At 44.4% G+C, this 13,488-nt stretch overlaps 1 protein-coding gene and 1 long non-coding RNA gene across 11 annotated transcripts in view; one reads left to right on the forward strand and one right to left on the reverse strand.

Annotated features, from left to right (window-relative positions):
* The window catches only part of clasp2 (cytoplasmic linker associated protein 2), a 673,953-nt gene that overhangs the window by 32,503 nt on the left and 627,962 nt on the right, over nt 1–13,488 (reverse strand). For all 10 annotated transcript variants that reach the window (XM_068032254.1, XM_068032248.1, XM_068032247.1 and 7 more), the window contains one exon: nt 6,887–7,106. In XM_068032254.1, coding sequence (XP_067888355.1) covers nt 6,887–7,106 — 220 coding nt within the window. The remainder of the gene's footprint in view (nt 1–6,886; nt 7,107–13,488) is intronic.
* The window catches only part of LOC137370104 (uncharacterized), a 66,492-nt gene that overhangs the window by 2,409 nt on the left and 50,595 nt on the right, over nt 1–13,488 (forward strand). The window contains exon 2 of the long non-coding RNA XR_010975079.1: nt 11,661–11,855. This is a non-coding gene — a long non-coding RNA (uncharacterized lncRNA). The remainder of the gene's footprint in view (nt 1–11,660; nt 11,856–13,488) is intronic.

Genomic DNA, 13,488 nt, shown 5'->3' on the forward strand with positions numbered 1-13,488 from the left:
TAACTGGGTAAACATTTTTAAAATATATGTTGCGACCTGTGGAGAAGTGGAACTAGAAAAGACAGTGCACTCCTCCCGCCTCGATGGTAACAGTGCCCAAAACTGCTCACAATACTCCAGGGCTTTGTAAGCTGCAGCATTCCTTCTACCCCCTCTATTCTCTCCTCTAGATATAAAGGCCAACATTCCATTAGCCTGTTTCATTATTTTCTGTATTTGTCCATGGCATTTTAATGATCTATGCCCATGGACCACCAAGTCTCTTTGGATCTCCACTGTTTCTTGTTTTTCACCATTTAGAAACTAACCTGCTCTATCCTTTTCAGCCCCAAAGTAGTGACCTCACATTTGCCTCCATTGCAATCCATTTGCCGCTGTTTTGCCTATTTACTTAATCTATCAATATCTCTTTGTAATTATGCTTCCATGTACACTTCTTACAATGCCACCTATCTTTGAGTCATCAGGAAATTTGGATATGCAGCTTTTATCCCATCATCCAAGTCACCATTTTATGGTCAATAGTTGAGGCCCCAGCACAGATCCATGCGAGACATCACTAGTCACATCCTGCTAATTACAGTACCTGCCCATTATCCCGACACTCTGTCTCCTGCCACTTAGCCAATTTTTAATCAGGTCAATACTTTGCCTTCAATTCCATGACTTCAACTTTAGCTAAGTTTCTTATGAGGGACTTTATCAAATGCCTTCTGAAAGGCCATATAAATAACATGCACAGTCATTCTGCTGTCCACTATTTTAGACATCTGAAGACAAGTCAGTTTTCACATGTAGGCTGATGACACCCTGCTCTACCACACCACCACCTCTCTCGACTCCTCCATATCTCTAAATATCAAGACTGGTTGTCAGACATTCTGTAGTAGAACAGCAGAAATTTCCCCTAATTAAATACTGAAGCCATTGTCTTCAGTCCCTGCTATGAACTCCATACACTAGCCATCAACTCTATCCTTCACCCTGGCAATTGCATGAGGCTGAAACAGACTTTTCGAACCTTGGTGTCATATTTGACCCCAAGATGAGCTTTCAAACACATACCCACATCATCACTAAGACTGCTGCCTTTCACCTCTGTAACACTGCCCGACTCCACCCCCTGTCTCATCTTATCTGTTGTTGAAACCTTCATCCATGCCTGTGTTACCTCCAGACTTGACTATTCCAATGCACTCCTGGTGGGCATCCCACATTCCACCCTCCGTAAACTTGAGCTCATCCAAAACTTTGCTGCCTCCATCCTTACTCACACCTGGCACCCAGTTCTGCAATAGCTCGATTTTAAAATTCTCATCCTTGTTTTCAAATCCTCCATGGTCTCGCACCTCCCTTTCTCTGTAAACTCTTCCAGCCCCACAACCCTCCTAGATATCAGTGTGCCTCTAATTCCATCCTCTTCAGCATCCCAATTTTAAGTACTCCACCATTGGTGGCCATGCCTTCAGCTGCCAAGACCCTAAGCTCTGGAATTCCCTCCCTCAACCTCCCTGCCTCTCTTTCCTTTCAGACACTCCTGAAAAATGAACATTTTGACCAAGCTTTTGGTCACCTGCCCTAATATCACCTCATAGGATCAAAAAATTATGGCACAGAAGCAGGTCATTCGGCCCATTGGGTCTGCTCAGGCTGAAAAAGTGCTATATGGCCTAATCTCACTTTCCAGCTCTTGGACCGTAGCCTTGCGGGTTATGGCACTCAAATGCATATGCAAGTACTTTTTAAATGTGATGAAGGTTTCTGTCTCTACCACTCCTTCAGGCAATGAGTTCCAGACCCCCACCACCCTCTGGGCGAAAAATTTTCTCAGCTTCCTTCTAATCCTTTTGCTAATTATTTTAAATCTACACTCCTGAGTTACTGACCTCTCTGCTAAGGGAAATAGGTCCTTCCGATCCATTCTACCTGGGTCTCTCATAATTGCATACGCTTATGTGGTTCAGTGTCAAATTTTGCTTTCTAATGCTCCTTTGAAGCACCTTTGGATGTTTTATTCTATTAAAGGCACTATATAAATATGAGTTGCTGTTGTTGAAATCTGGGAATGCCAATGGATTTAGAGAACTCCAACTGGTTCTTGACAACACCATAAACAAACGGTATTTTGGCATTGAACTAATAAAGAAAGACACTTCCCAACAGGTATTGTTGTACGAGTGAAAGAAGACAACACATTCTCCTCTTCCTTTTGAACCAGAAGATTACAAACAATAACTGTCAGCAAGATTGCTGAGCCTTTAAGTATGTCAAGCAATGATGAACGGAACCAGTGCATATGTTGCAGAAGATCTGCAATTATAATAAAAGCTGGGGCAGCCATTTCTGATGTGGAGGTTGAGGTCAAAACCAGGGCCACAACAGCGATGTGAAATATCATACCAAGTATCTGCTCATCAGTTCAGTGCAACTCAGATTGGGACATGAGTGGAGTGGCTAAATTGAACCTGCAACCTTCTACTTTGTGGCACTGAGCATTAGTGCTCCACAACATCAGCACAAGAAAGGTAGTTAGTCCAATGACTGCTATATAAATGGCAAAAAAATGTGAAAATCACAGGTTAGCAATGCAAATTACACAAACCACTCCTTCCTGCAACCAATCTGCACTACAAAAATATTTTAAATAGTTTAAGCTTCTAATTATAGAAAAAAAACCCAAATCGTTCAAAGAAACTAATAATATTTCAAAATTTTGGGGAATTTCTTTGCTTCAACCATATATAGTTTTTTTTTTGCAGGTGCTGATCTATACAGCAGTTGTTGTATTTTATAGAATATTGTCAATACTGAAGGTTAAAATGGCAATAAGAAAACAATAACATTTAAAAAAAAAAGTCAAAATATACTAAAAACAAGTTCACTTTATATAATCTGTATAAGGTTGGCACAAAGGACTGTGGAATGAAAATCACTGAGGCACGAATACAGTTTTCTGGAAAGGAAGAAGTGCGAATATCTGCCTCTATCATTTTCCAGAAATGTTGAATCAATACAACAATCTCTTTTAGGAATTCCATAGAAAACCAAGAACATGGAGAATTGTATTAACTTGTGCTGCTGTCATATTTTAAAAACTGCATCTGCTGGCCAAAATGTTATGTCAACAAAGTATTACCTGATTCGATATTTTTAGTGCTAATATGTCAACATACATAAATACATCAAATACAGGTATAGCACTTTTATATGCTGCCATAACGTTAATTCGTTATGACCTTGAGATAAACCTGGTCAGAACTTGATTTCTGTAAATATATAACACACCAAGTGTCCTGCTTTGTATTCATGAAGACAAACCAATGAAATGTTAATTTTCTATTCTAAATATTTATCCTCAATATGTCCGAGGAATACATCAATCTACTCAAGCAGTAAAAACATTTCCTGCCACAAGTCACCTTTACACAAAGGTATCTATCACACACTACAAGCAATCTTCAAAGTACAGAACATTGAGATAACCAATTTATTAATGTAATATCTCAATTCTTTCTGACAGCTATCCCAGATTCATAGCTCATAGCCATTGCCAGTAGCATATTGCAAAGACAAGGCACTGACTAGCAAGTCCAAAGTCTGTTTCATTACCTTTCACAAGAGGTTTGCAATAACCTTTCAGAAACATCACTTTGGAAAAATGATAAGAGGAAATGCAAAGAAACATTTGTGAAAGTAAAGGTTTGAAAGGCCTTTAAGTTTGTCATTTTAAACACAAATCATTTTAGACATGAATCAATAGGGTTTGAGGAGTCAGGTGATTAAGAAATGTAGCCATATTTATTCATAAAACATGCCACAACATTGAAAAACTTAATTTGACAATATAGGATGTCAACTCAATGTTCCTAAACAGGTCCCTCAAACTCTTGATGAATTGCTTCTCATTCACAACTAATACTCTAGCAACCTATTGTTCCAATTCAGAACTGGTCAAACAGTCAAAGTGTTTCCAATCGGAGCTAAAGATGACTTCCAATTGCAACAGAATTTTTTTCTCTTCCAACAGAATTATGCAGCAATGTTACTTCTGCATTGCAAAAAAGTTAACTTGTGGAAAACCAATTGGAAAGGATTGTTAGCAATAGGTAGGATTTGAAAAATAAAACTGGCTTTCTCACTGAGAGGCCACAGGATGGCTGGTGTTATTGGGTCCCAACTCAAATGTACCAAACACTAGGAGGATGATTGGTAAATTGAATGAAGGGATCTTTATTACAGAATAGCTGAATTACAGAAGAGCTCTGAGTTACACATGCTACCTGCTGACCAACAATGTGCCAACTACTGTATCGCATGTTGGCTTGCATCACTTCCTGTGATGTATACTAAACTATTTACACATTCAGCAGTACGTTAACTAGTATTCAAGCAGTTAAGGCAATATCACAACAATGGCTGATGCAGGAAATGTATAGGATCACATCTGGTGCTTTATGTTGGTGGTCAAGGCATCATGTTCAAATAGAGGGGGAATTTATTCTGCTATACCCTACCAGACACTACTTGATACTGACACTGCTTACCCAAAGGGGAACATTTTGCATTTCTTGGCATTAACATTCCTCACCTTAAAAAAATCCACATACGCACTACAGTCTCATCGCTTCATTAAAGAGATGGAATTTGCAGTGGTAAAACTAAATCAATGAGGTAGTTAATGGAGGGAACGTACTAGTGATGCGAATTTCTAACTATCTACTTATAAGGTGGACAAACATGAGGCAGGCACAAGACGTGAGAGGCACTCTGAAGGTGTTTAATAATTAGTCGATTCTTGGTTTAACTCAGCACGTTGAGATGAATATATTAGATTAAGCGTTTAGTTATGTGTCACAGCTAGACGTGAGGAAACACTTCGTAAAGGTGAAATTAGGAACTATTGTGAAGTTTAGGGATAACAGTATGCTAGTACAGCATTTTAAAAAAGGTCCATTTGCAGAAATGAAAAGAGGCTTAGCTGCAGTTAAGTAAGAGAGGGCATTCCTTTGTTCACCCCTACAAGCCACTGAACATATGTTGGGGGAGTGTGATGCAGAGTTGGGCTGTGATGGAAGATTCAGAGGACAGAATAGATCAGAAGAGGGTGCTGTAAATAGAGACACAGGGGAGAGATTGCACTAACTGCAAAGGAATGAAGTATGCAAGACATTTGTTGAGGGGGGAGATGAGGCAGTTGGAGTTGTTGCAATGGGAGCTAGCAATGCTGTTAGGGAGAGAGTTCAAGGATTTTGATCCAGCGACAGCGAAGCAACAATGATATATTTCCAAGTCAGGATAGTGTGTAGCTTGGAGGGGAACTTGCAGATGGTGATGTTCCCACATGTCTGCTGCCCTTGTCCTTCCAGGTGGAAGAGGTTGTGGGTTTGGAAGGTGCTGTTGAAGGAGGTATGGTGAATTGCTGCAATGCATCTTGTATATGGTACACACGGCTGCCACTGCGCGTCAGTGGCAGAGGAAGTGAATGTTTAAGGTGGTGGATTTGGTGCCTATCAACCGGGCTGCTTTGTCCAGGATGGTGTCAAACCTCCGGTTGTTGCAGCTGGACTCATTCAGGGAAGCGGAAAGAATTCCATCAAACTCCTGACTTGTGCCTTGCAGATGGTGGACAGGCTTTGGGGAGACAGGCGGTGGGTTACTTGCCACAGAATTCCCAGCCTTTGACCAGCTCTTGTAGCCACAGTATTTATGCGGCTGCTCCAGTGCAGTTTCTGGTCAATGGTAATTTTCAGGATATTGACAGTGGGTGATTCAGCGATGGTCACAGAGGTAACAGGGCAGGGAAGCGAAGCGGTGGACTGATTTGTGGACATGGACCTATGTGGGACAGTGTGTCAGCTACCTTCATGTTCCAGATATCAAATTCCAATGTTTCAGGTTTACTTATCAGCAAAAGCTTAATCTGAGTCACCATGTAGAGCTTTGGCAAAAAAGATGTGATAGCCATGTGTAATCCTGGTTTATGGCAGTGAGGCCTGGACAACGTATGTCAGCCAAGAGCGACGTCTCAATTCATTTCATCTTCGCTGCCTCTGGAGAATACTTGGCATCAGGTGGCAGGACCGTATCTCCAACACAGAAGTCCTCAAGGCAGCCAACATCCCCAGCTTATACACACTACTGAGTCAGCGGCGCTTGAGATGGCTTGGCCATGTGAGCCGCATGGAAGATGGCAGGATCCCCAAAGACACGTTGTACAGTGAGCTCGCCACTGATATCAGACCCACTGGCCATCCATGTCTCCGCTTTAAAGACGTCTGCAAACGCGACATGAAGTCCTGTGACATTGATCACAAGTCGTGGGAGTCAGTTGCCAGCGATCGCCAGAGCTGGCGGGCAGCCATAAAGGCGGGGCTAAAGAGTGGCGAGTCGAAGAGACTTAGCAGTTGGCAGGAAAAAAGACAGAAGCGCAAGGGGAGAGCCAACTGTGTAACAGCCCCGACAAACAAATTTTTCTGCAGCACCTGTGGAAGAGCCTGTCACTCTAGAATTGGCCTTTATAGCCACTCCAGGCGCTGCTCCACAAACCACTGACCACCTCCAGGCGCTTACCCATTGTCTCTCGAGACAAGGAGGCTAAAGAAGAAGAATAATCCTGGTTTATTTTGTGAGCAAGAGAGAGCTATTATTCATATTGTTAATTCTGTGACCAGGCGAACACTATTTGCTTTGAAGGTTATAGCACTTACATTAATCACTTATCTATTACAGTCATAAAATAAATAATTGTCAATAGTTTAATGGCCTTCCAGAAATTTAAAATTGGAATACAGGGAGAACGACATAAACCACCAAATAATGAGTTTCTGAGAACACTGTACTTCCACCACATGAAGGTACTTAATCCAGACGTATGCTTGCTTCTTACCATCGGGAAACTGTTCAGCATCATCATCAAACATGGCTTCTTTTAAGGCAGACTTATTGACAGAAGTACCATCAGAATAATTGTAAGGATTATAATCACGTGATCGTGAGCTACTGCGTTGGGGTATTGCGTTCAGCAGTGAAGTTTTATTGTCCAAAGCAGCTCGTCCTGAGTCTGTGGCATCACCGCCTCCTCGGATATCGGCAACTCCACCAGTGGCCTATTGAACAGAAGTGGAAAAATATGTCCCATTAGAAAAACCATGATTTAAAGGAATTGCAGAGAAAGTATACCTCCCCTTTTTCCTATACTATTTCTCCCCGACATGCTATTTTCTCCCTTTCTCCCCTGAAAGGAATGACTCGTTTTGAATATACTTCCATTCATAGTGCAATCTGGTTAGTATCTCATCCAAGTGCCCATTCTAAATGTGGGAATCTAGCAAATAAATGCTTGGCAACTCACTGAACAAGAGGCTCAGTGTTTGGGGCACTTCTCACATGGCACATCGTCCTAAACTCAACTTAGCATCAACATTTCTAAACCACTGCCTGGGCTCAGGCTCAATAAAGGAGTGTTTTCATATTGTATAAAGTACAACACAGGAGGTGGTCACTGGGCCTACCATTGCTGGCACACTCTCCTGTAACCCATCATTCTCCCAGATTTATCCTTTTCGAATTCTTATTACATTCCCCTTTGCCTCAACATAAGAACATAAATAGGAGCAGGAGTAGGCCATTCAGCCCCTTAGAAGAGGACATTCACCAGAATGTTGCCTGGGCTGGAGCATTTCAGCTGTGAAGAGAGACTGAAAAGGCTAGGGTTGTTTTCCTTAGAGCAGAGAAGGCTGAGAGGGTACATGATTGAGGTGTACAAAATTATGAGGGGCATTGATAGGCTAGATAGAAAAAAACTTTTTCCCTTAGCGGAGGGGTCAATAGCCAGCGGCATAGATTTAAGGTAAGGGGCAGGAGGTCTAGAGGGGATTTGAGGAAAAAAAATTTCACTTAGAGGGTGGTTGGAATCTGGAACGCACTGCCTGAAGAGGTGGTCGAGGCAGGAACCCTCACAACATTTAAGTATTTAGATGAGCACTTGAAACGCCAAAGCATACAAGGCTACGGGCCATGTGCTGGAAAATGGGATTAGAATAGTTAGGTGCTTGATGGCCGGCACAGACACGATGTGCCGAAGGGCCTGTTTCTGTGCTGTGTAACTCTATGCCTTAAACCTGCTTCGCCATTTAATAAGATCATGGCTGATCAAATTGTGGCCTTAACTCCACTTTCCTGCCGGCCACTCCCCTCGACTCCCTTGTTGGTCAAAAATCTGTTTAACTCAGCCTTTACTGCTCTCTGGGGAAGGGAATTCCAAAGATTCATGATCCTCAGAAGAAATTCCGACTCATCTCTGTCTTAAAAGGGAGATGCCTCAGTTTGAAACTGTGCCCCCTAGTTCTAGATTCCCCCACGAGATGAAACATCCTCTCAGCATCTATCCTGTCAAGCCCCTTCCAAATCATACATGTTTTAATAAGATAACCTCTCATTCTTCTAAACTCAAATGAGTCCAACCTGCTCAACCTTTCCTCAGAAGACAATCCCTCGGAATCAGCCTAGTGAACCTTCTCTGAACTGCTGCCAATGTAAGTATATCTCTCTTTAAGTAAGGAGGCTAAAACTGTACAAAGTACTCAAGGTGCAGTCTCACCAATTACCTGTACAGGTTTAGCAAGACTTCCCTATTTTATGCTCCATCCCCCTTGCAATAAATGCCAATATTCCATTTGCCTTCCAAATTACTTGCTGTACCTGCATGCTAACCTTTTGTGATTCATGTACAAGGACACCCAGATCCCTCTTTACCACAGCAATTTGCAGTTTCTCTCCATGTAAATAATATTCTGCTTTTCTTTTCTCCCTGCCAAAGCGGACAACCTCACATTTTCCCACATTATACTCCATCTGCTACAGTTTTGCCCACTCACTTAAGCTATCCATATCTCTTTGCAGATACTTTGGGCTCTATTTTATGCTCTCCCCCATGGCGAGTTTGATGGCGGGTAGAGCATTTAATAAGACAGGATAGTGGCAGGTGGGGACCCTACCACCTTCTTGCCTCTACCCCAATTAAGTCCATGGTAGAAAGGCCCGTGGACAGCCTTCCTGCCCTGCTGCCAACTGAGGCTCTTAAGTGGGCAATTAATGCCCAATTAATGGCCTCTACTGGCCGCTAGTGGCATTAGCCCAGTGGTGGGTGGACCTGTTGCCACGCTGGGAGCATGACAAGCAAAGCCGCGTGGGTTGCTTGCCGGCTCCTGGGCAGGGGGGTGGGGGGATCCCTTGTGCAAAGGCACTCAGTATCTGATCAAGGGAACTGGCATTGGGAAGGGTGGGGGTCGCGGAGGAGGGGGTTGTGGCAGCAAGGGCAGGGAGTGGCACTCACCCCTCCTGCAATCTCTCACCTATGGCCTGGGTCCATTGACGATCCTGCGCCTCGGGCGGTTCCATTACTGGTGCAGCCACTGCCTCCCTGGTGGCGCTGCTAAGTAAAAGAGCAGCTGGCCTCGGATTGGCTGGCAGCTTTCAGCTTGGGGTCCTTAATCATGGGAAAGGCCCGCTGCTAACCAGTTAAGTGCCTGATTGGCATGTGATGTGGTGGGACCTCCCAAAAAGAGGCAACTCGGGGCTCTCGATGGCTCTTCAGCTGCGGGCAATGCCCCGTCGTCTTCATTATGTACAGCTTTTTGTGTCCTCCTCACAAGTCACTTTCCTATCTATCTTTGTATTATCTGCAAATGTGGCTACAATAAACTCGGCCCCTTTATCCAAGTCATTAACATAGGTTGTAAATAGTTGTGCCCCAGCACTGATCCCTGCACTCCAGTACTTAGTTTCCCAAACTGAAAATGCCCCTTTTATCCTGATTCTGTTTCCTGTTAGTTAGCCAATCCTCTATCCATGCTAATATAACACCATGAGCTCTTATCTTGTGTAGTAACCTTTTATGTGGCACCTTATCAAATGCCTTTTGGAAATCCAAATACACTAGATCTACTGGTTTCCCTTTTATCCACCCTGCTTGTTACATCCTCAAAGAACTCTAAGGAATTTGTCAAACATGATTGCCCTTTCAGAAAACCATGCTGACTGCCTGACTGAATTATGATTTTCTGAATGTTCTGCTACAGCTTCCTTAATAATTGATTCTAGCATTTTCCCAATGACAGATGTTAGGCTAACTGACCTATAGTTTCCTCATTTCTGTCGCCACCCCCACTTCTCTTTCTTGAATAGAGGTGTTATATTTGTAGTTTTCCAATCCGTTGGGACCTTTCCAGAATTTAGGGAATTTTGGAAATTTACAAACAATGCATCCACTATTTCTACAGCCACTTCTTTTAAGACCCTAGGATGCAGGCCATCAGGTCCAGGGGACTTGTCAGTCTTTGGTCCATTGGTTTTCCTGGTACTTTTTCTCTCGTGATAGCGATTATTTTAAGTTCCTCTCTCCCTTTTGTCTCTTGTTTTTCTATTCTTGGGATGCTTTTTGTGTCTTCTACTGAGAAGACAGATACAAAATACTCATTCAAAGTCTCTGCCATTTTCTTGTTTTCCATTATTAATTGCCCAATCTTCCTCTCTAAAGGACCAACACTTACTTTAGCTACTCTCTTCCTTTTTAGATATTTGTAGAAATTTTAACTGTGTTTTGAAATTTCTTGCTAGTTGACATTCATACTCTAATTTCTCTCTTTTTTTGTCATCCTCTGCTGGTTTCTGAAATTTTCCCAATCTTCCGCCCTACCACTAATCTTTGTAGAATTGTACACCTTTCCTTTCAATTTGATACCATCCTTAACTTCTTTAGTTAGTCATGGATGATGCATCCTCATAATAGTCTTTCTTTCTCAATGGAATATATCTTTGTTGAGAGTTATTAAATATCTCTTTAAATGTCTGCCACTGCTTCTCTACTGTCTTAACTTTTAAATTATTTTTCCCAGTTCATTTTAGCTAACTCCGTCTTCAAACCCTTGTAATTCAGACTCAAACTTGTCACCCTCAAACTGAATGTGAAATTCTATCATGTTATGATCACTGTTGACTAGAAGATCCTTTACTGTGACATCATTTATCAAATGATGGGCGGCACAGTGGCGCAGTGGTTAGCACCGCAGCCTCACAGCTCCAGCGACCCGGGTTCAATTCTGGGTACTGCCTGTGTGGAGTTTGCAAGTTCTCCCTGTGTCTGCGTGGGTTTCCTCCGGGTGCTCTGGTTTCCTCCCACAGCCAAAAGACTTGCAGGTTGATAGGTAAATTGGCCATTATAAAAATTGCCCCTAGTATAGGTAGGTGGTAGGGAAATATAGGGACAGATGAGGATGTGATAGGAATATGGGATTAGTGTTGGATTAGTATAAATGGGTGGTTAATGGTCGGCACAGACTCGGTGGGCCGAAGGGCCTATTTCAGTGCTGTATCTCTAAATTTAAATCTAAATGTGTCATTACACATTACCAGGTCTAAAATAGCCTGCTCCTGGTTTGGTTCCATAATGTATTGTCCCTAATACACTCTATGAACTCATCCTCTTTGATTTGATTAATCCAATCTATAAGAAGATTATAATCACCCACGATTATTGCAATAGCTTTCCTACAAGCCCCCATTATTTCTTGATTTATATTTTTTCCGACAGTGTAGCTACAGTTAGGGGGCGTATAAAGTACTCAGACCCTGAAACTTTAACTCTGCTTCTCTCCCCACAGATGCTGCCAGACCTGCTGAGTATTTCCAGAATTTCTTGTTTTTATTTGGTTTAAAGCCCTCTCTACAGCCCTAGTTATATGATTCGCCAGGACATTGCGAGTCAGAGGATGAAGCCCAGAGTTTTCTGCAGAACCAGGAGCAGCAGCAATGTGATGAGTGGGACCGGCACAGAGAGAGGAACAGCTTGTAAATTGGTGAGTGAAACTTGGGAACTTTACTGTGAGTAAACAGTGGAACATTGCTTCCAATGATGGGTGAATGAGATACAAGAGCATGGAGATGGAGGACTCTCGCTGGAAGAGCCAAGGGGAGGGGAAAGGGAGGTTTTTGATTTGAGGGCTAGACTAAATTGTCATTTAAAAGGGAATGGGATAAATATTTCAAAAGGAGAAATATAAAAGGATCAAGGGCAATGGGGTTGCAGGAGAGAGAGCACCAGCAATAACACAAGCCTCCATCTGTACTTCAATTGGAAAGGATGGAAATGGCACGGGAGGGAGGGAGGGGACGGCACGGGAGGGAGGGGACGGCACGGGGAGGGAGGGGACGGCACGGGGAGGGAGGGGACGGCACGGGGAGGGAGGGGACGGCACGGGGAGGGAGGGGACGGCACGGGGAGGGAGGGGACGGCACGGGGAGGGAGGGGACGGCACGGGGAGGGAGGGGACGGCACGGGGAGGGAGGGGACGGCACGGGGAGGGAGGGGACGGCACGGGGAGGGAGGGGACGGCACGGGGAGGGAGGGGACGGCACGGGGAGGGAGGGGACGGCACGGGAGGGAGGGGACGGCACGGGAGGGAGGGGACGGCACGGGAGGGAGGGGACGGCACAGGAGGGAGGGGACGGCACAGGAGGGAGGGGACGGCACAGGAGGGAGGGGACGGCACAGGAGGGAGGGGACGGCACAGGAGGGAGGGGACGGCACAGGAGGGAGGGGACGGCACAGGAGGGATGGAATGGGGATAGCATAGAAAGGAGAGGATATGATAGATGGGATGGGGAAGGCATGGGAGGAGTGGGAGGGAGGGGATGGTATCAGAGGAGTGGCATGAAAGGATGAAATGACTTGGGATGGGATGGCATGGGAGGGAGGGGATGGCTTGGGAAGGATGGAATGCCATGGGATGGGGCTGGCTTGGGAGCAGTGAGAAGGAGAGGACAGCATGTGAGGGAGTGGGAAGAATGGAATGGCATGGTATGAGGAAGGCATTGGAGGAGCAGGACATAGGGGATGGCATCAGAAGGGTAGCATGGCAAGGATGGAATGGCATGCTAGGGGATGGCACGGGAGGGAGGGGATGGCACAGGAGGGAGGGGATGGCACGGGAGGGAGGGGATGGGGATAGCATAGAAAGGAGAGGATATGATAGATGGGATGGGGAAGGCATGGGAGGAGTGGGAGGGAGGGGATGGTATCAGAGGAGTGGCATGAAAGGATGAAATGACTTGGGATGGGATGGCATGGGAGGGAGGGGATGGCTTGGGAAGGATGGAATGCCATGGGATGGGGCTGGCTTGGGAGCAGTGAGAAGGAGAGGACAGCATGTGAGGGAGTGGGAAGAATGGAATGGCATGTATGAGGAAGGCATTGGAGGAGCAGGACATAGGGGATGGCATCAGAAGGGTAGCATGGCAAGGATGGAATGGCATGCTAGGGGGATGGCATGGGAAGGAGGGGATGGCATGAGAGGGATAGAATGATTTGGGAATGATGGAATTGGTCAAGTATACTAATTTGACTGCAAATCTTTTGTGGATCTCTGTTAATATAAAAATTAATACTCTTTGATTCTTTTCAACACAATCTATATCTGCTTTGAAAGAACA

This window comes from Heterodontus francisci, chromosome 5, assembly GCF_036365525.1.
Source record: "Heterodontus francisci isolate sHetFra1 chromosome 5, sHetFra1.hap1, whole genome shotgun sequence".
Classification (NCBI taxonomy): domain Eukaryota; kingdom Metazoa; phylum Chordata; class Chondrichthyes; order Heterodontiformes; family Heterodontidae; genus Heterodontus; species Heterodontus francisci.